General features: G+C 45.5%; 1 protein-coding gene across 2 annotated transcripts in view; it reads left to right on the top strand.

The window, feature by feature from the left end:
- Positions 1–362: 362 nt before the first annotated feature.
- Positions 363–21,524, top strand: part of Rasgef1b (RasGEF domain family, member 1B) — a 519,819-nt gene continuing 498,657 nt past the window's right edge. Inside the window, exon 1 of one of the 2 annotated variants that reach the window (XM_017599428.3) lies at positions 363–835. In XM_017599428.3, coding sequence (XP_017454917.1) covers positions 767–835 — 69 coding nt within the window. In that variant the 5' untranslated portion in view covers positions 363–766. The remainder of the gene's footprint in view (positions 836–21,524) is intronic. The other variant, XM_017599427.3, reaches the window with a different exon arrangement.

A 21,524-nucleotide genomic window follows, 5' to 3' on the forward strand; every position in this document is an offset into this window, starting at 1 on the left:
CCTTTAGGGTTTACTTGTGCAGATCTCACCTAGTGACAGGGGCTCGCACGTGACAGGAGCTGGGTTCTTAATCCACGGTTTGGAACCATCTCCTTCCACACTGGAAGGGTGGGGCTGGCGCGGGCCGGAGTAGGGAGCCTTGTGGATAGCTCGAGTTCTGCCTTGGTAACTCGCCAAATGTCAGTGGACCTGGGTCCCCTCCTCTCCCACCTGCATTGTCACAAATCGGGCAGAAACTAGGGAAGTGGGTCACCCGGGCGACTCCGGTGAACAGCCCCTCCCGCCTTGGTCGCAAGCTGTCAGCGCAGCCCCAGGCTTCGGCTCCCACTGGCGGCGGCGGCGTCTGCATCTCTGCCTATGGGCGGGCCTGGCTGTCGCTGCGTCGCTGCTCTGGGCTCGCCGCCGCCCTTGCCCCCGCGCCACCGTGGGTCGTGCGCTGTTGGCCCTCCTGACACCCCCTCGGCGGGGCCCTTCCCTTTACTACGGCGTTAGTGACATTCAGCTGGTGAGGCGAGCGCAGCCCCAGCTCCCGCGGCGCGGAGGCAGGGGCGCCCGCGGCTACCTGCTCCTCTCACCCGGGCACCTCTGGAGCCGCAGCGGCGAGCTCCCCGCAGGCCCGGAGACCCCCGACGGGACGACCTTGGCGGGAGGATCCCCGCCCCCACCCGGGTCCAGGAGCTTCGGTCCGCCCTGCCCACCCCAGCTCTGGCAAGGGTCGAGGACCGAGGCGGCGAGCGCGAGGGGGACTCTGCCTCCCTGCTCGTATATGGCAAAGTTTCTCGCGGCGCTCCTGGGCTGCACACTGCGGAGCAAGGGTTCCTCTCCCATGCTGGAGGTAGGTGGAGGGCGTGTCCTGCAGGGGCGACTGTGGGCGATGGCCTGCACCCCTGACCCGCCGCTAGGATCCCCACCACTTGGGCAGTGCGCCTCACCTGGAGGACTTCTGGGGCGGGGCCGGGGAGGGTGGCGAAGGGGAGATGGAATTCCTGTCTCCCCAGACCTCGTTGCGTGTTTTGTTTTTTTCTCTTTCCTAGTTGACAGGTGAGCACGTTTGTTGAATCCGAGTTTTGCGAGTTATGCCTTGCCTAACATGCCAGACACATTTGAAGATGAGCTGTTACCTGCTCATCCTTCCGCTGCCTACCTTGGCTGTTCTAAATTATTAACGGAAACAATCTTTCAGTCTAAAAAGGTCTCTACTGTCATGCTTGCTCTAACCACTCCCTTCCCCCAACCTCCAGCGAGGCGTAAACTCCGTATAAGTTAACTCATTTCTTCTGGTGTGAGGTACACTGGGGAAGGGGAGGGCTGTTAAATGGGATTAACCAAATCGCGCCTTCTGAAGGCAGGCGCACCTAGGGAGAAGCTAGCATCTTTGCTAGCAGCTGGCCCATCCTTGCGGGGGAAATGGCGGCATCAGCATTTTGTATGAGACCCATATGGGCCACTCAGTGGGGACAGTTCGGTGGCATATGACACTTCACACTCTACAGTGAGAACAGAGTACCCATTGCCTCTACCCACCCTCCCACCCCACCCTCTCTTACAGGCTACCTGACAAACAGGCCAGGACCAGAGGGCTTGGCTCTGGCCAGGTCAACTAGCCTTGCCACCCACCACTGTCTCAAAACCCTCCTGTCAGGCGGCTTCCGCTTTCCCTGAGCTGCCTTGGCCCTCAGTCGGCAGTTTCCAGACTGGCAGAGAAATAGACTTGGGTTTTGTTTGTTTGTTTGTTTGTTTGTTTTTTGTTTTTTGTTTTTTTTTTTCTCTCAGTCAGGCAGCGGGTCCTTCTGCAAGGAACAGCCCTAAATTCTCCGTGCCTTCCTCAGCTGCTTCTTGGTCCCCCTTCAACCGTTGCTATCCTAGGTTTTCTTCTGAGGTCACATGGAACTATTTCCAGTGGTTTTACGGCTCAAGTCCTCCAGGCCATAATCTGCTATGGGACGACGATTCCAGTGGTGAGGAGGAGCTTGGGAAAAGGAGTAGAGAGCAGGAAAAGGCAGGTGGAAATGCTTGCACAGGTGAAGCGCCCAGACAGGCAAAGTTTTCCAGGCTTGCCCGGCGCGGCCTTAGCCATCTCCCTCGCCATCTTCTCGAGCGCACGGTAGGCAGTCACATGTTAGGAGATCCATCTGGAGACATGTGGTGCCCCTTAACAACTGTGCTCTCTTTCCTTTCCTCTTCCTTGGGGCTGGGGCTTTTGTTAGAGATTTCCCAAAACCTCCACCGAGAGATCTTGGTGTGTGTATTGCCTTTTGGGTACACGTGTTCCTGCCTCCGGTCAACAGGTGCCCCACCTTGGTGTTTCAGGTCTATGGCTTCCCACTTATTCCAGAGGGGAGCTGAGCCCCCTCCCCCAAAACTAGTTGTGCTCGAACACACACACACACACACACACGCACACGCACACGCACACGCACACGCACACGCACACGCACACTTATTTAGTTGGTTGTTATTTTTTTTTTTTTTGGTTCTTTTTTTCGGAGCTGGGGACCGAACCCAGGGCCTTGCGCTTCCTAGGTAAGCGCTCTACCACTGAGCTAAATCCCCAGCCCCTGGTTGTTATTTTTAAACGAGAGTGGCTCCCTTATCTTTCAGAAATTCCAGGGGAAGGGAAGTCCCTCCGCCCTTGGTAAGTCCTTACATCTTGCTTTCTGTACTTCTCATCCATCTGGGGTAGAGCTAAGGCTAGCATCTCCTCTCACTGCCTCTCTACAGACGGTTGAGTTATAGTTGTTGGCCGATTCAACCTAAAATGTGTTTCAGGCGTCGCCACTGAAGAGGTGCCCAAGGAGATGAACTGTTGCAGAAACGTACTGGCCTTCTAGCTATATACTCTTGCTCCTAAATGGAAGGCTGCGGGCCCAGCTTACTGCACCTGGGATGGAGAGAGATGTGGAAGAGAAATGAGCCCCTCTGAATATTAATTTCTAGAAAGTGCTAAGGTCCTAAACAAGTAAGGGCAGCATCTCATCCCCAAACACAGAATATTCTAACACCGAAGGTTCCCTTCAGTTTCGGGAAAGTCAGAAAAAGAAGTGAACATTGTTGTAATGAATCATCATGGGTTTCATTCCAATGAGAACGTGGCCAACAATGTGGTTTCATCTCAAGGAGGCCGAGTCAGCTTTTCCAAGAGGGATTCTTCTGAGCTTGGAGTCTAGAACCTCTGACGCATTTGCAGTTGTTTGACAGGGGAGAGGTGGCAGGTTGTGGTTTAAAAAAAAGTAGTGAGGGCAAACTGTCACTGTGACTGCACAGAACAGCTCCAGTGTGTGCCCGGCTGCCTGCATCACCCGCAGAGGCCAAGCATGGGAGACACATACGTGTCACAACCAGAGTGTCTGAATGGCCATTTTGTTACCTTCTGTGGTCCTAGTGAAAGATAGAAATGTGTAAAACCAAACCAAACCAAACAAAAAAACCCAAGTCTTTAGGACAATTAAAAAAATCTAGGAAAAATAGTGAAGGACACTAAGTTCACTTCAGGATCACAGAGTGGCCTGAGCACCAGACTAGCTATTTCGGAAGATTTGGGCCACACTCATGCAGCCCTTTCTGTATACTGTGATCTAGAAAGATAGCCTAGAAGCGTGCACGAAGGTGTCTCCCAACCTAGGACTGTGTGTGTGCCCCTGGCGTTCTATTTCCTTCGAGTTATGACACATGGTGAACATGTTGCCAGTGTGTAGCCCAGTCTTGCTCTCATCGTGTGATTTCTTTCATCCATTAGCGATGGAGCACATGTTCTAAGACTTCGGAGAGAACAATGCATTCAGAGGCCTTTGTTCTTCCATCTTCTATGTTGCTCTCTGCCCACTACACAGGGTCACTGCATCCTTAGTTCCTGTCATCCTTGACTAACCCAATGGAGCATCTTTAAGGAGTCACCTAGGTGGGGTGAACGCATCTGGCTCTATACAAAAGGAAAGGTCAAGTTCTTCATGGGTGTGGCCTCTAGAATTGCCACATATCAGATCTCTGTCTCTATCAGGATTGCTAAGTTGCCAATACAGCTTGCTTTTCTGCCCTACAAAATGCATGGTAGCGGTCTGTCATCATCACACTGCTCTAAGGACATAGTCCACACGATCTCAGCTGTAGTCTCGTGACACGGATAATGTAATCAATCGTAATTTGCAGATGAGAAAATCGAAAATGCTTTAAGAGAGCATAAATAATCTGCTTAAGGTCATTGTCATAATGGGTGCTGAAGTGGGGTACTAATCAAGTTTTCATTATCTTAAAGGTCACTCCATCTCATCCAACTATGGCTGCTTGGTGATTGGAACTGGTTTATGGGATGGTTCCTCTCAACCATCAACTTGACAGGATCTAAAACCCCCAAGGGCAGCTCTGGGCACACATAGGAGGGGTTTTCTAGACTGGCTTAATGGATTGCGGAAGAAACACCTTAAATGGAGACAAAATGGAGTCCACAGGCTGGGGCCCCAGGCTAAGTAAGAAGAATGCAAGTTGAACAACATCATTACTTCCTGACTGGGGCAATGGAACCAGCTGCCTCACCGTCCTGTTGCTGGAGTTGTCCCAGAATGATGGGCTGTACCCTCAAATAAGCCCTCCCTAAAGCATCTCTTATTGAGTGATTAGTCACAGCAACAAGAATAGTGACTGACATTTGTTTTACCTTTTGTTGTCTCCCTTCATTCCCAGATATAGTTTTCAAAAGAGGAAAAGATTAAAGATTCTCTCAGTGCCCTTACCATGTCCCCGTCAGCATGACACAGACTGTGTGTACTTTCAGAGATGTTCAAGGCCGGGTGAACTTTGAGAAATCACTTTGGGGAAGATTCCAATTTATTTGTGATGGATCTTTAGAGTCCCCTTTGTAGAGCACTTTTCTGTGTGCTGTCTCGTCCATTGGGGGTAAATTTCTCACTAGCTTGAATTCACTGTACATTGACTTTCCTCATCCCTTGCCTCCACCAATAATGCTATAGAATAAGTAATATGTTTTATGAACAAGAAAACCAGGTCTCAGAATGAGTCTGTGAATTGACCAATGTCACCAATGTCACCCACCTCCCAGATCTAATCTAGGAAATAAATCCTGGGCTTTTTGTCACAGCGCTTGACAGACACTTGCATTGACTTACATGGTTTCTTAGTCTCTGATGTCTCTCATCCATTCTGTCTTTTGTATTGAATTATGTTTCTAATATCCCAACTCAATATGGTGACCATTTAGTTGTCACAGATTCCTTTCTGGTTCACAACTCTATGCAGATTAGGTGAGGCCCACAGTCCTTCTCCACAGGATAGTGATGCAATGTGCCGTTCTTGACTCCTCTTCCTTTCACTTTGTTATGTTTCTGGTATTCTAGCAGTTTTAGTGTGCTTCTGTCCTCATCCCTGTTCTGACACCTTTATGCTGTGGCAATACCTGAGATTTTCTTCCTCTAATAGTCATTGTTGAAGTTTCATCTGTCTCCAATACTCCAATCCAATATCACCTCCAGATATTATCCCTAGACAATATCCGGCCTGTTACTACAGGTCTATTGAACAGTGTGCATGTGGTGTGTGGTGTGTGTGTGTGTGTGTGTGTGTGTGTGTTGTATGTATATGTGTGTATGTGTTTGTGTTGTGTGTGTATGTGTGTGTGTGTGTGTGTGTGTGTGTGTGTTCAGTTATGCCTTCAATGGGCATTACAGTGATTAACACAGAGAACTGAGGGTTAAATTAATTAATTCTCATAAAGCACTTAAAATAGCACTCAACACACACTAATTTATTGATATTGTAATGCGTCTCTTCAATATCAGGAACGATGCACTTTTCATTCCGTTGCACTTAGCATAATGTTTTGCATATATTTTTGCATCAAATAAATGTCTGACAGATCAAATTGATCTTCGAACCCTGTTGAGTGATTTTTTTTTTTGCCACTATAGTTAGAATTTGTTCAAGTTCATAAGAAATTCAGAGTTAACAGATCATGTACTTTCATATCAATGGTCAGGCAGTGGTGTCTTTCTATGCTCTTCTCCCCGGAACCCACACACTCTGGAGAACCCTTGTTCCTATCCCCCTCTCACAGACTCTACCGTACCAGAGATCAGATTCCAGGCCAAGAGACCCATAAGCAGGGGACTGCAGCCACACAGCTCTCCAACTTTGCATTAGTATAAAGAGGCTAGAGATAGGAAGAGTGAGAGATAGCATTGAGCAAAGTGGGGTAGAGGGACTGGGGAGGGGGTATGGGGGTTGGGTGGGGGTGTCAAGGATACCACAAGAAGACCAAAAATGTTAACTAACCTGGGCCCATGAGGGCTCACAGAGACTAAACCACCAACCAAAGAGCATGCAGGGGCTGGACTTAGACCCCTTTTTGTAGCACATGTGCAATTTGGTCTTCTTGTGGGGCTGTCTTAGGTAGGGTTTTACTGCTGTGAACAGACACTATGACCAAGGCAACTCTTATAAGAACAATAAGGGACTGGCTTATAGGTTCAGAGGTTTAGTCCATTATCATAAAGGCATAGCAGCATCCAGGCAGGCCCTTCTGCATCTTCATCTGAAGGCTGCTAGTAGAATATTGACTTTGAGGTAGTTAGGGTGAGGGTCTTAAGCCCATGCCCACACCTACTCCAACAAGGTCACACCTAATAGTGCCACTCTCTGGCCCAATCATATACAAACCATCACAGGGTCCCCTAGCAATTGGAGCATAGGTTGTCTCTATGTTGCCTGCTGTTGGATCCCTTTCTCCTAATTGGACTGTCTGTTTGGCTGTTTGTGGGAGAGAATGAGCTTAGTCCTACTGCAAACGGATATCACAGGATGGGGCAGTACCCTAAGGGGCTTCTTTTTTTCTGGGAGAAGGGGAGTATTTGAGGGGAGGGACTTGGTAAGGTTTAAGGGTGGACTGAGAGGAGATGGGGGGTAAGGATAGGGTGCATTGGTGGCGATTGGAATGTAAAGTTAATGCGTAAATGAATTAATAAAACAACATAAAGTTTTAAGAATGCTAGAGTCAGCAAATTTCCCATCCAAAGTATCAAGGTTGTACCTGAGAGATACATGACTACCATGTGTTTACCAATTCTTTCGCTCAGTCCTTCATTTAGCATTATTAAGCACTATCTTTGTTCCAAGCACCCCGTGGGAGCCCTTCTGAGAGACACTCAAGCTGTTTTGACTATAACTCAGAGTACGAAAGGTATTTCGCTTTGCACACCGGGGCGCACTCTGTCTGCAGTTCTTTTCTCTGTGAATCAGTTCTTCCATCCCGTTAAGAGACAAACTGGTAAAGACAGACTAAATTGATTTCATGGGTGGTAACTCATAATTTGAAAAGGATTTCTGTGTTGGATAATGGATAATAAGATTCTATTTTTACAAAACAATTTGAGTTACCCCATTATCTCCGCACTATATGCACACATTATTACACTATCAATAGGAGATTCTAATGTTCTATCGTGGAAAGCCAGTCATCATGAGTAACAATATTCTCAAGGAAAAAAAAATGTTTCCAGGGTTTCAAATAACCAATTCGCCAAGTTACCTCTGATATATCCTGCTTTCCAAATTCCAAGCATTTGGGTAGAAGTTTTAGCATCTTACCCTGTGCATATTGTATGGTGTGGTTTCTCTCTCTCTTTTTTTAATTTTAAACAATGCTCCCGGATTTGCCTTTCTCTCTCTCCTATCATGTGCACGTAAGCAAGGCCATATTTGTGGATCTTTCCAGCTTTGTGTTCTTGTCCACTCCACCCTTTCTTTATGGAACTTCTACCAACCCTCCCAGCGCCTCCCTCTCGCTTGCCCATTAGATTAGTTTGTACATTGGAGTGAATCCTTGAACTCTTTTTGCCTGTTAAGAGACTTCTGCATCATCTGATCCACTTGGTCATTCTATTGGGTTTCAAGCATCTGTAAAAAAAAAAAGTAAAAAACCATTTGGTCAGGCCGTCTCTAAAGTAAATAAGGTGGCTGTGGCTCGAGACTGGATGTGGGTGAATGATCTGAGGAGAGGAGTTTACTTGGAGAATAATAGCTCCCATTGCCACAGCTGGGCTTTCTATGAGGATCATTTGAATTCTAAGCTAATGGATGCTGGGCTGGTCCCATAAATTCACGAGTCTTATTCGAGGGCCAAATTGAATGGCGACCACATCTGAGCCATTGTGTATGCAAGGGCAGCTCAGCTTACCTTTGTGCTAGCTGCTTTTAAACACAGCACGTGGTCTAAATGTGTTATTTATAGGAATGTTTGGTCCCATTATGATTACATCTGTCTAATGGCTTCTCGATGAGAAACCATTGGATGACCCCCCCATTGTATTTTGATAAGGAAAGGCTGGTGTTTCATAGTTGCCAAATGGCCGGTGCTGGCGGCAAGTCCCAGGGAGCAGGGGCTGAAGCTTAACTCTTTGGTGCATCCTTTTGTTTGGCCCTTTCCACCTGGGAGTCGTTTTTTACTTTACTCAGCTTTGATCAAATGTGACAGGGCCAGTAGCGAGTGGCAGTCATGTTAGGAAACTTCTATCTGACCAATAGAATGGCAACTTTAATTTTTTTTTTGATTTTGTGATGAATAAGGACCGTGCTTTTCATATTTGGTGTTTTTTAAACATAGGCTGGGTCTCTTTCTCCAGATACCTGTAATTCACTAATGGTTCCTTCCAAGCCTCTATCTACACTTTGAAAACAAAATGGAGGCTATATTGTGCTCCCTGTGCCCACCTCAGACACAGTCCTTCTTTCTCTTAGAGTTTACAGGGGAAGTCCCCTTTACTTCTCTCTCTTCCTGTTTCCACTCTGGCAGCGGTTCTCAAACTGTGGGCCACAACCCCTTTGGGGGGTCACGTATCAGATATCCCGCATGTCAGATATTTATCTGCTTACCTCTGTGTTAGCTGCTTTTAAACACCATGTTACAATTCATACCAGTAGCAAAATTACAGTTATGAAGTAGCAACAAAATAATTTTATGGTTGGGGGTCACCACAGCAGGAGGAACTATATTAAAGGTTGTACCGTCAGGAAGGTCAAGATCCACTGGTCTCTGGATAGCCTGTCAGCGATGGCTATTCATTCCCCCTTGGATGTGTAGCTTCAAGGTTCATGCACTCTTCACTCACTGACATGGCAAACCTTGAGAACCTGCCGTGACCAAGGAACAGTGGGTTTGTGGGTGATTTCACAGCGAGTCATTGACGCTTTTACCCTTTAAGTCTCCGTTCTCCTCAGTCCTGACAATGCTGCTTGCAGAACCCTGTGCCCACTCATCCCGGCTTTCCCAATGACTTCTCTAGTCTTCAGGTCCTTCTGGCTGAATTCTGAGGCCGTCTACTGGGTGCCTCGCCCAGTTCTCTCTCTCTCTCTCTCTCTCTCTCTCTCTCTCTCTCTCTCTCTCTCATTAGCATCCTTGCACATCAGGTATAAAGTCTTGCTTTGGCGTATGGGACCCGCCACCCTCTGATCAACATGCGTCATCCTTCCTCCCGTCCCGGCTGAACCCTACTTAATGTTCATGACGGCAGCAAGGAGTCCTCCCATTTAGACTCCACGCATAGCAGAGAGCCTTAGAGCAGAAGGCTCCCTCACTCCTTATCTGGGTTACCCTCGTTGCATTCATCTTTGCTTTGTGCCTCAGTTTTGAAGGCTGTCATCACAACCTAGCAACGATCTCTGCCCCGTTGAGTCGTTATGAGGGTGAATTAAAATAGCAGCTGGCATGCGTAGCAGTCACTGCAAGTGTGATTATATTTCTTTACCTCAGCCTAAGTCATAAAGACCTATCAGTGGCCCAAGTTACTGTCACCACCTTGGTGGTTCTACAGCGCCCTGTATATTTCTTCTGGATCCTCCATGGTGCTGAACAGGAGAGAGGTGCTCCAATTGATGCTTATTTAATTTCAAAAACCTCCCATAAACTGTTGGAGCAGAATCTGGGAGCCAATTTATTTCTGGATATATTTAATTTTACTTCGCAGAAATGTGACAGCCATGTTTGGTGACTTGCCCTTCAATCTGTGGAACACATATTGCAACTAACTTAGGCTGTTGGGGTATAGATGATGGTGATGATGATGGTGGTGGTGGTGATGAGATGATGATGATGATGATGATGATGATGGTGGTGGTGGTGGTGAGGAGGAGGGGGAGGAAGAGGATGACAATGACGATGATGATGACCATGTACTTATGCCCACAACTGTGGCGGAAACAGAACTTGGAAAAACGTGCAAATTAAAAATGCGACTTAAGTGAAATTCAGTCATAGATTGCAATATAATTAAATCCGGAGTGCTTCTTGTTTTTCAATTGCTTTGCAAACATGTTCCCCAGTGTAGGTCAAGTGGGGCAAAGCCATTCAGGAAAGTCAAAGCTTCACTCATTAGATAACTATTTTCCACGCTGTTAGCGAAGAATTCGGCTTAGAAGCCAGATTAGGTTACTCCAGAAGTAATTTACTCCAAAGAACTCTCACTCGGCTGGCTTCCCTGTTATGTCCTCAGCGGGACAGAGGCAGCAGTGCTGCCTGGCTTCCCTGGAAACTCCGTGTGGTGCCCAGATTTGCTTTCATGGCCAGTATTTGAACTTGACCGGAAGTCAAGTGCGGGCGGTTATAGTGAGACCCACCCGGCTGATGGCTACAATTGTAACGCTTTGAACTGCAAAGACCAGGCAGCAGGGGTCCCAAGCTGTGGACTCCAGGCACAGCTCACCCGCTTACAGGCTGCCCGCTGGAGGAAACGCTCTTCCAACTCTGTCCATTTCCATGACCAGGATGTGAAAGTGTCAGTGTTTGATTTGCTTCACTCACCGAAATGATGTAAGGCCCCAGTGGGTGTGGTAATAGACACCAAAGTCTGTTACGACTGGTCAAGCGTTATACAAATGCGCACTGCTCATTCTGGTCCTGTAATGAAGGGAGCAGACACCAAGGCTCCCACGGGGCATCCCGGGCACGCAGGGACTTGCTGCTGAAGGAACTGTTAGTGGTGGTATGAGTGCCAAAGAGTAGAGATGCTTCGACTTGAGAGGCAGGGCGGGGAAGATGAAGCAGTTTACAGCCAAAGCCAGGACTTCTGAGTCCAGCGGGCAGATGGCTAAACCGCCCATTGTATTTCTGCGTCGTTGCCTTGCTGTGGTTTGATGGCGCTGACAGCCTGATTCCAGGCAGTCTTGAGGTCCTACGGGTTTGTCTTGTGGAGGTATCTTTCCCCATAACGATTCTACTCGGTTTGAAGTGATTATAAATTCATCTACAATGACTTAGATCTCGTGGGAAGGCTGCAGGCATGGATGGGTCCCAGATAGTCACTGAAATTCAAATCTTGCCTTGGTTAGGATCTAAATTAATCTAGAAAAAGTGCTTGATTTTTAAAAAAAAATTTTTTTTAATGGCGTTTGATGTGTTATCCGGTCTATCCTACTTAGGGAAGCCCAGTGAAAGGCACAACGCAGGGGAGGAATAGTTTGCCTCATGGAGCTCACAGACATGTGGGGAGCCTGGCTGCCCCAAAGCTCCATTTTCCTCTTAGAAGTGGGTTCTTCTAATTGTGCACAGAAATCTAAAGGTTTGGAGGTAGGATCCACGTATAAGAGAGAAGGAATGCTTGTCTTTCTGTGTCTAGGCTGCCTCACTCTGTATAGTGTTTTCTAACTCCACCAACTTACTTGAAAATCCCACGATTTCATTTGTCCTCACAGCTGGATAGAATTCCACTGTATATCAGTAGAGCAGGAGAGGACCATTGAGGAAGTGGCCACCACTAACTTACAGCCTCATCTGCACTGTAGCCTTCGCTGACTTGGGCTACGTGGGCTGACTCAGGGTCTTACATGACACAGTCTTCCCAGGGGACAACTTAAGGTACCTGGAGAGACTCTGATGTCCGTAGGGTGAACGAGGGGGCGAGGCAGTAGCAGGGCGTGGTTGTGAGAAGGTAACTCTTTTTCTGCAGCTCTATATACGCAATTGGTCCAGGCAATCCTGTTGACTTCTCTTTTCTACTCTGTTCCCTCACTGGGCTTCAGGAAGGGTTTTTGTAAAATCTAACCCCACCACCCCCAAGTCGTTCTCTATCCAATGAACCTGTTCTTGTTGTTCATTTAAGCCAAATTTCATGCATATTAAACTGTGTTGTCTAAGTCTACGGAATAGAAGAAGGTCTTGGCGTTAGCTCTTCATCCAATAAGGGATTCACAGCCACTACACGCAAAGAGCTCAAAAGAATCAAGCACTGAAGGATTAAATAACCCGGTAAAGACAGGAAAAAGGCAGTTCTTCAGAGGAGTGTGGGTCCAATATATACATGAAAACACTTAGCACTTTAGCTCTCAGGAAGATGTGAACAGAAGCACCAGAGCGTCTGTCTTATCCCAGCACCAAGGAAATAAATGGCAAGAAACATTGACCAAAATTTTGTGGGGGCAGCAGAAGCCCTCGTGCATTGTGGGTAGGATGGGGTTTACTGTAGGCACTGTGTGAATAAGCAGGGTCGGTCCTCCAAGACTAAAGACAGAATTCCCATATGATCCATTAGCATCCTGGATATATATCATAAGGATTCAGAGCTAACACACCGTAGAGATAAGCACAGCCCATTGTTTAGCATGGCACTGTTCCCAAGGTACAGAGTCATGGAGGAGTCAGCCCATCAATGGATGAGGGGATAAAGAAAGCATTATATAAAATACATATATATTCATATATTATACATAATATATAGTTGTCATATATATTCATTCCACAGAGTGTTGCTTAGCCACAGAGAAGAAAAGAGACCATGTTATTTATGGGAAAGTGAATTGAAGTAGTGGTCATGTTAAATAAAATAAGCCAAAACCCAAAAGACAAATATGATGTTTTCTTATGTGCTTTCTAGACCTTTAAGAAATTGATAAATACATTGATTAAGATACACACACACACACACACACACACACACACACACACACACACACACACACACACGAAAATGTCTCAATGAAAGCCATTCCTTTGTACAAATTGTTAACACCAATAACAAGGATAAAGGGAAAACTAGGACGGCAGGGAGATGCTAGACACACAGAGCCACATCTGGACAGGAAGATACACAGACAGATGGACACATGGGTACTGGCTTCTGGAACAGCCAGGAGGACAATCCCAGGCCATGACCAGCCGTTAAACGAATCCAGAAACCACAGCGAACGTATTTCTCAGCTTTGCTCTCAGGCTTCCTGTGTGTTTGCGTACAGGAGACCACGCGCACAGAGGCTTCTCAGGGGTTAGCAAGCTGGCCTTGTTTTCCTTTTGAGCTGCCCTTTCGCTGCCTCCTCCAGTGCACGGAGTTTCTAAGAATCTTCGATGTAGCTGTGCAGGACTTTCACGCTTTCCCATCTCATTTTGCAAATAAATAGAATAGAAACCGGTTTCCATTTTTTTTTTTTACATGTATAAAGAAACAGGACATCTGATTTCACAGGCAGGGAGGAATGATTGGAACGTTTCCAGCCAGGCCCTGGGGAAAGCCTTAAAATCACCCTCTGCCTTATGGACTGTCCAGATTGTTTGTACAAATGGCAGGGGAGGGTGGAGGCAGGGGAGAGGGATTTGGGAAATGAAATGTTTTTGTGTCCAGATGCTGTGAGGACATCAGATGGCTGGGTGCGCCCTCCCAATGATGACTACTGTGATTTCTTTAGGAGTCTGTGTGCTTCGTGCCAGGTTTGAGTGTCCAGGCAGCTGGGCGGACCCTCTGGAGTTCCTCGGTGATGCAGCCCCCTCTTTCCCTGTGTTGGGTGGGCTTCTCTTGTCTCGCCCTGAGTTGCATCTGATTTTTAAATTGCTGTGGGTTAGAGTGACTGAGGAATAGGCTCTCCCTGAGCAGAGCTGATGGGCAGTAAATAATAATAATAGCTCTGTAGCATTTACAAAGGCACTTTACATTACTCTGTTAGAAACAGAAGAACTGTAGGGAGCCATTTTACCTTATTGCAGGTGGAAAAAACTAGGATACAGAGAACTGGAAAAATAATAGTTACTTAGAAAAGCAACAACAACAACAACAATAACAACTAATAATAATAATTAAAATTAATAATACTAATAATATACTTGGATCTAAAATTGTCCAGCCAGGTTTTCAGACAATAAAGGTAATTACCTACCTTCTAAAGCATGTCTCCTCTTTGAAAGGGATTTCTCTTTAGAATGGTTGCTGTCTGTATTTGTTTGAGGTGGGGGCAGGGAGCAGTGGAGCGAGGGAAGAGGGATTTACCGTCGTCGGAAGGTATAAAGCTGCAGAGGAAGGCTGAAGAAGCCCAGAGAGTCGATGAAGACAAACTGTAGTTAGTAATCATGTTCTGCCTGGAAGCTTTGCTGAGAGAATATACTTTAGGTGCCCTCCACTTACACAAAAAGGCTAACCGCGTGCAGCATTGGGTAATTCTACGTATGTTAATTTTCACCGTATATGTCATGATGCTAGGTGATAAACCTTGCGTATAAGTGCCAGAGTCAAACTATAAGAACATCCCAACAGAAATAACCCGGACATGGTATTCTTTGAAAGGGTGGGGGACAGCACGGCTGTTTAAACCCCACTGCAGTGGGGGGCATGCCTGGGGCATAGAAAAAAACCTATTATTTAAATGGAGACGTTCTTAAGGGCCTTCCCATTTCTGGACGTGCAGATAAATAAGTTAACAGATGACAGCAATCTGATGATACAGTTCCAAAGTCATTCCACGGCTTTCTGCCGCGCCATTAGCATAAATCGTGAGCTCCTTCCCGCCGTTGCCCCTCTCTGACTTCCCTTTGTCACGGTGCAGGGCACCCAAGCTGTGAACTGTGGAGGATAGTAATATTTTCTCCTGAGAGAATGTATCTATGGAGCATCTGATTGGACGAGTCACCAGCATCTTACGTCGTTGTGTGGTTTCCCCATCTTGCAGGAAGCCAAGGATGTTACGGTGGGAAAGGACAGTCAAAACAGTTTATAGCTCAGTGCTTTATAGATTTTGACGCACTTTGGCCAAATCCTCTTTATAGCCTCCGAAATATTATCATTTCCATTTGAAGGATTTTAAAGCTGTGGTTCAAAAAGGGGAAGCAGACATCCTGGCATAACCAGGCGTGACGTGCCAGAGCTGGGATTTCAGTTCCAGGTCTCTCCCTCTTGTCTCTCAGGCAACTGTGATGCTCTCACCAGTGTAAGGAAACTGCCAGGGCCCAGATGTGTCATTCATCCAGAAGGTGGTGTCAGCATCCAGGGAAAGGGCGGTTTCCCACTTCTGTCTGGGATTGTCCTTCACTGATCACTCTCTGGAGTTGATGTTCAAAGCTCGACTCTGTTACTTGCTTGTTGTCCGTGCGACTATGGGCACATTACTTAATGCTGTGACTCTGAGTATCCTTATTTAAAGTACAGATGGACAGCGCTGATTATGGAATTGAATAGAAAAATGTGTTAAGTATGTGTTAAGTATGATATATGTGCACAGTTAACATTAGATGTTCTCTTTATTTATTCTGTAGTTGGTCTTGATTTACATGTTGGGTTGGGTCCTTCAGGTGTCCTAATTAATTCTGGGCTTCATTATATTTATCTATTTTGTGTGTATGTTGGGGGTTGCATATGCCACACGGTGCACTTGGAGGTCAAAGGACTACTTGTAGGAGTCAGTTCTCTCCTTCCGCTGTATGGTGCCAGGGGTCAAATTCAGGACTTCCTGCTTGGCAGTCAGAGCTTTAGCCTGAAGAACGCTTTGGCTATCCTACTAAAATTTTGCTTTTACCTTTCACGAATGTTAAACTGTGTGTGCAAGTGTGTGCCTGTGTGCTGAGTGGACGTGGTAAAAATGGGAAAGGGAAACTGCATGGAAACCAAGTTCATTTGGTAGCGCCTGCAGCAATGGGCTGGTTCAGTGCCTCCCCTTCCCCTCCCCTGGTGTATAAGCCAGTGTTGGTTTTCTTCTTGAGGTCTTGAGTCCGTCATGTTCCATATACCTGTCGGCACTGGAAAGAATTCAAAGGGAGCAAGGCTAGCTCTCTGCCCTCAATCTTACCAAGCAGGGTTGACTTCTCAGTACAAAAAACCAGGGACTCATCCCGAGCTGAGACAGGGCACAGAACCGCCATGCCCGTTCTAGTTAAAGATTTCATGAGCACAGTTTTTTTTTTTTTTGTTTGTTTGGTTTTTTTGTTTTTCTAACATGATTCCAGGGGCAGCAACATTACTTAAAATATTCTTTCAAATGTAGTTAATTTAGAAGAAAATTATCTTTTCTAAATTGACACCGTACACAGGTAGGATATGTTGCCATGTGTGCTAGACTGCTTCCCAGGGCAAACATAAGCATCTAAAAGAGCAGAAAGCTCTTTTACACATGAGCCTGCACCCCATTGTACAACCTTTTTCAAACCAAGGCAGGTTATTGGATTTCCTGATTTTGCTTTGCTCTGCCTCAGAAAATTCCATGAGAATATCTTGCTCAGCCTTTGTGCAGATGAAGCAAGAACGACTATGAAAGGGAAGTAAGCAGCACTGACAATGTGTCTTTCCACAGTGATGGACAGGCTCCTTGTTCTTCCTAGACCAGAGATCTAAATCGGCCAGTTGTTTTGAAGTCCACTGTTTCCTCCTTTGCTCTGGAGCACTGTCTGTAGTGCGGTGTGATTCCACATGCACAGTCCACCAAAGGGTTAATAAGGCTGTGCTTCAGTCTTTCTGGTTGGCTGGTGCTCTAAAAAAATCATTCTAGCTGTGTGTGTGTGTGTGTGTGTGTGTGTGTGTGTGTGTGTACCTGTTTGTGTGTGCATGTGTATGTGTTTGTGTATGCACGAGCATGTACACAAACCATTGATGTCCAAAGCAACTAATTAGAGAGAGGGGATATAGAAAATCAATGTTTACTAACATTGGCATCTCATCTAACTTCAGCAATTGATTTGCTTGCGCTCTTTGTGGAATAATCCTGTGGAGGCCTAGGGTTATTTCAGATGAGCACCTCACGAGGTTCTAAGGGGTTCCTGGCATCAGCAGGGGGGTGGGGATTATTATTTGAACACCAAATCTATAGGCAGAATTCGGAAGGGATTCAGCACAGGGCTCGCTGGATGAGCAGCTTAGACTGGTGACCTCACTAAGAAGCTTCAGGCAAAGGGCACCACGGAGAAGGTATCATTCGTGACAACAGAGGGAGAGACTGCTCATTTCTCTTCCCAGTTCTTGGCCTTTATCTGTCCTGAGCTCCAGGAAATGAACTTCCATCAACAGGGCTCTTTTGCTTCAGAGTCAGTCAATCAGTCGGTCTGTCAGTCTGTCAGTCTGTCAGTTAGTCTGTCAGTCAGTCAGTCAGACTGTCTGTCTCTGTCCGTCTGTCTCTGTCTGTCCTGCTGTATAACTGTCAAAAAACAGTGCAAGTAGACTATGTTGCTACCTCACATTTCTTAATGGAGTCTCTTTGCGCGATCCTTCTCCCTTCAGCTAAGATCACAGTGCTTGTGACTTGGGTCTCTCCACTTGGCCCCTCTGTCTCCAGTCACCTGTCATTTTCTTTGACTTTAGGGGTGGCAATCTGGTGTGTTCTCCAAGATATTACACCACCTTGTCTGGTGACTTTCCTCTACTTTATCTCTGTAAATCATCAAGGTTTTATTAAACTTTCCTTAAAGCATATAACTTGAATATGCCAAGTACTTTGATCAACAATTTAAATGACAGAGGAGCCAACAAGGCAACCTCTTGTTTTCCTTGTCTTTCTATGTGGCCTCGAACTCACTCTATCGCCTAAGCTGGCCCCAAGCATGTGACTGCCCTCTTGCCTTGGCATCATGCGTGCTCATGAGGTAGCAACTTAGTGAAAGGTCAAAATGATCTCTTGAATTGTTGGCTCATGGTAACTTCTTCCAATTCATGAAAGTGCTGTTTGCCTCTTATGCGGACGAACTGGCAAGATTCTGACTTGAGTACTCCTTGAAGCAAACTTTCTTTGTGCCAACCTCTCCTGAGGGAAGGGTCTTTCTTCATCCACCCTTGTAAGAGCATGGACCCCTGCAGGACTCCTTTCCCCTGAGCAAATCAACCCCCAACGCACCACTCCCTAAAGTTTCCATATTAAGAGTGAGGGAGTAGGGTTAGTGATTTGGGGCTGATTCAAACATTCAGACGACAGCGACTAGTCTGGAGCAAGGCTGGGTCTTTACCTTCTGTGACTCTAATACTAGTGTTTTTTTTTTTTTTTTGTTTTGTTTTGTTTTGTTTTGTTGGTGGTGGTGGTTTGTTTGTTTTAATGCTCCAAACAGTGAGAAATGGTTAAATTTAGTTTTCATTAGAAAATTTGTAGGTTTGGACTTCTACTGATAGGGTTCACTAAAGATAGGTTCTTGAGGGTGGTGGGTGGCTTTTGATTTTTTTTTAAAATAAATTAACCAGAAGTGGTAAATTTCACTCCAGGGTAAATCCTCTTTCACATTCACGTATAAAACAGAACAGTGTCTAACAATATTACTTCTGTGCAATCCCTGAATGTGCGCCACTATTTTTGGTTTCCTGGGAACTGGTCTCTCTTCTGTGTCACGTCAGGAAGGGTCATTTGAGCATCCGGGTTCCCCCCTGAGGACTGGAGTGTCTGTTACAGTGAGACTGCCAGTCTCCCCTTTCGATAATAACTACCTAGTGCAGAGGATATTGGATGGATTTTCTATCCAGCCTGAAAATGATAAGATTTTCTGCATATGTCTATGGCTAGGAAGCCCTATTGGGTACCGCTATCCATTACAGTGTGAGCCTTGGTGTCAAGGACAAAACCTTAACATCCTGCCATGGTTCCTTTTATCCCTGTGCATGCAGGACAGGGGAAGTGGTAATTATAAAGAAAATGTCTGACAAGGAAATGAAGACCCAGTAGGTGTTGGTGTTATATATCAAGACTAGGTTTTGGTGTGGTAAATCAAAGGGGAGAGATTGTTGTTTTCGCTAATGTTGCTAATGTTGCTAAGCTAGGCAGCTTACGTTCTGGAAAGAGAATTCTTTGTTTACTTAGGCACATTTTATGTGCATGCACATACATGTTAAGATTATCAACCCAATGTTTTCTTGTTTTTACTCGAAAGAATTTGAACATTTATTTATTATAATATATAATATATAATATATAATATTATATTATATTATAAATTTATTTATTATAAATTATAATATAATATATTATTATATTATAAATTTATTTATTATAAATTATAATATAATATATTATTATATTATAAATTTATTTATTATAAATTATAATATAATATATTATTATATTATAAATTTATTTATTATTGTGTGTGTGTGTGTTATACATGTGTGGACATACCTGTGCCACAGCTCATGTGTGAAGGTCAGAGACCAATTTTCTAGATTTGGTTTTCTCCTTCTACCTTGTGGGTTCTGGGGATTGGGATCAGGCACCCCCTAGGGACAGGCAGCAAGTGTCTTTACCTGTTGAGTCATCTCACTGGCCCCAGTATTATGTTTTATATAAACAAGAAGGTGAAATCATTAGATAAAGCAACGTCCCGTGGCGGCTTAAATCCATTTGCTATGCCACATCCCTTTTCTTTTTCTTTCTTTCTTTTTTTTTTTTTCGGAGCCGAGGACCGAACCCAGGACCTTGCGTTTGCTAGGCAAGCACACTAAGGCTGAGCTAAATCCCCAACCCGCCACATCCCTTTTCTTGTGCATAAAACCTTAATTGGTGGTACACGTGAGCTGGTCCCTGGCTGTGGATTCTGCATTGTGATACTGTTCATATCGATGACCCACGCTGACCGTCTTCAAATAGTTGTACCGTACGGACAATTTCCACTCTATTTCTGCCTTTCTGGGTAATGCAGACCGTTACTGCACCATGAATATATGTCAGAATTTGAAACGAACTGATTTGCCACTGCGTAATGCAAATACACTCCGGTCTCCTTTAGACAAATGGTTCCGTGTCTTTTTCTGAATCAACACCGACTTGTTTATCTTTTGAATCATAAAGCTTCCTGAGAACTGTGTCTGTAGAAAGGACCGGAGAACTATAGGTTCACTCGGCTGTGAAAGGCACCTTGTGATCCCTGACTAGAAAGTCCCACGACTGTCCTCTAGAGGGCGTGCTCAGTGCTTCTTTGCTACTCTCTAGGTGTACAAATCTGATAATCTGATAGCTGGTGGGAAGAGTCCAGATTGGGCCATATCAGTGAGTTAATTAATCACTGTGTACCTCACTAGGTCTGACTACGACTACTACTACTATTACTTCTTCTTCTTCTTCTTCTTCTTCTTCTTCTTCTTCTTCTTCTTCTTCTTCTTCTTCTTCTTCTTCTTCTTCTTCCTCTTCCTCTTCCTCTTCCTCTTCCTCTTCCTCTTCTTCCTCTTCCTCTTCCTCTTCCTCTTCCTCTTCTTCTTCTTCCTCCTCCTCCTCCTTCTTTCTTCCTTCTTCTTTCTTTCTCCTCCTCTTCTTCTTCTTCCTCCTCTTCCTCTTCTTCTTCCTCTTTTCCTCTTCTCCTCCTCCTCCTCCTTCTTTCTTCCTTCTTCTTTCTTTCTCCTCCTCTTCTTCTTCTTCCTCTTCCTCTTCTTCTTCCTCTTCCTCTTCTTCTTCTTCTTCTTCTTCTTCTTCTTCTTCTTCTTCTTCTTCTTCTTCTTCTTCTCCTCCTCCTCCTCCTCCTCCTCCTCCTCCTCCTCCTCCTCCTCCTCCTCCTCCTCCTCCTCCTCCTCCTTCTTCTCAGGAAACTCAGATTACTTGCAAGCTGCCTGCCCTGGCTTTGTCTAGCTGTCCTTCTCAAACCTCTGCATGCTTTGTTATTATTTATTTTTGAGATTGTATTCTGACTGCATTTCCCATTCTCTTCCTCCAAACCCTCCCACAGGGCCCTCGGCACTCGAAAATTCATGGCCCCCTTCCCCACTAATTGTTATCCTAGGCCTCTATGTACATGCATAGATATACGTTCCTACATATAGCCCGTTGAATCTGTAGCCATGCTACTTTTATGCATGCTCTCAGGGCTTGCCATTTCAGCAAGCTTCTCGATGACCCTAGATCTACTGCTCTCCTTCCAGGACAGGGGAGATAGGAGTCTATGAACACAGTAAGATATTCAGTGCGGATAGTTAAAACAATGTCCATTGGCCCCCTCTGTTGTAGCCCCACCCCTGGAGATGCTCCCACAGAATACAGGACTTAGTGTATGGATGAATAAATGCACAGAGGAACGCCTTTCCCTCGCCAGCAGGCTTCTTCCTTCTATCTTCTCATCCGCACCAAGAAGGAATTCAGTTGTCCTACTGCATGCTATACTTAAAGACAAAGGATGGTTTCTCAGTGGAATCTTTTACCCTCTCCCCCTTTGAATATTTTTAATGTTAACTGGATTCTGCTTGTTTTCAAATATCAGTGATCTCTGGGAAGGGACGTTAGCATTACTGATATGATTTGTCCTTCTTTGGGAGAAAAATGACCATGATACAGATGTTAGTACACATCATTACAGAACACTTAGCACCGTTTGAAATGATAAAAAT

This window comes from Rattus norvegicus, chromosome 14 (assembly GCF_036323735.1).
Source record: "Rattus norvegicus strain BN/NHsdMcwi chromosome 14, GRCr8, whole genome shotgun sequence".
In the NCBI taxonomy this organism is placed as follows: Eukaryota; Metazoa; Chordata; class Mammalia; order Rodentia; family Muridae; genus Rattus; species Rattus norvegicus.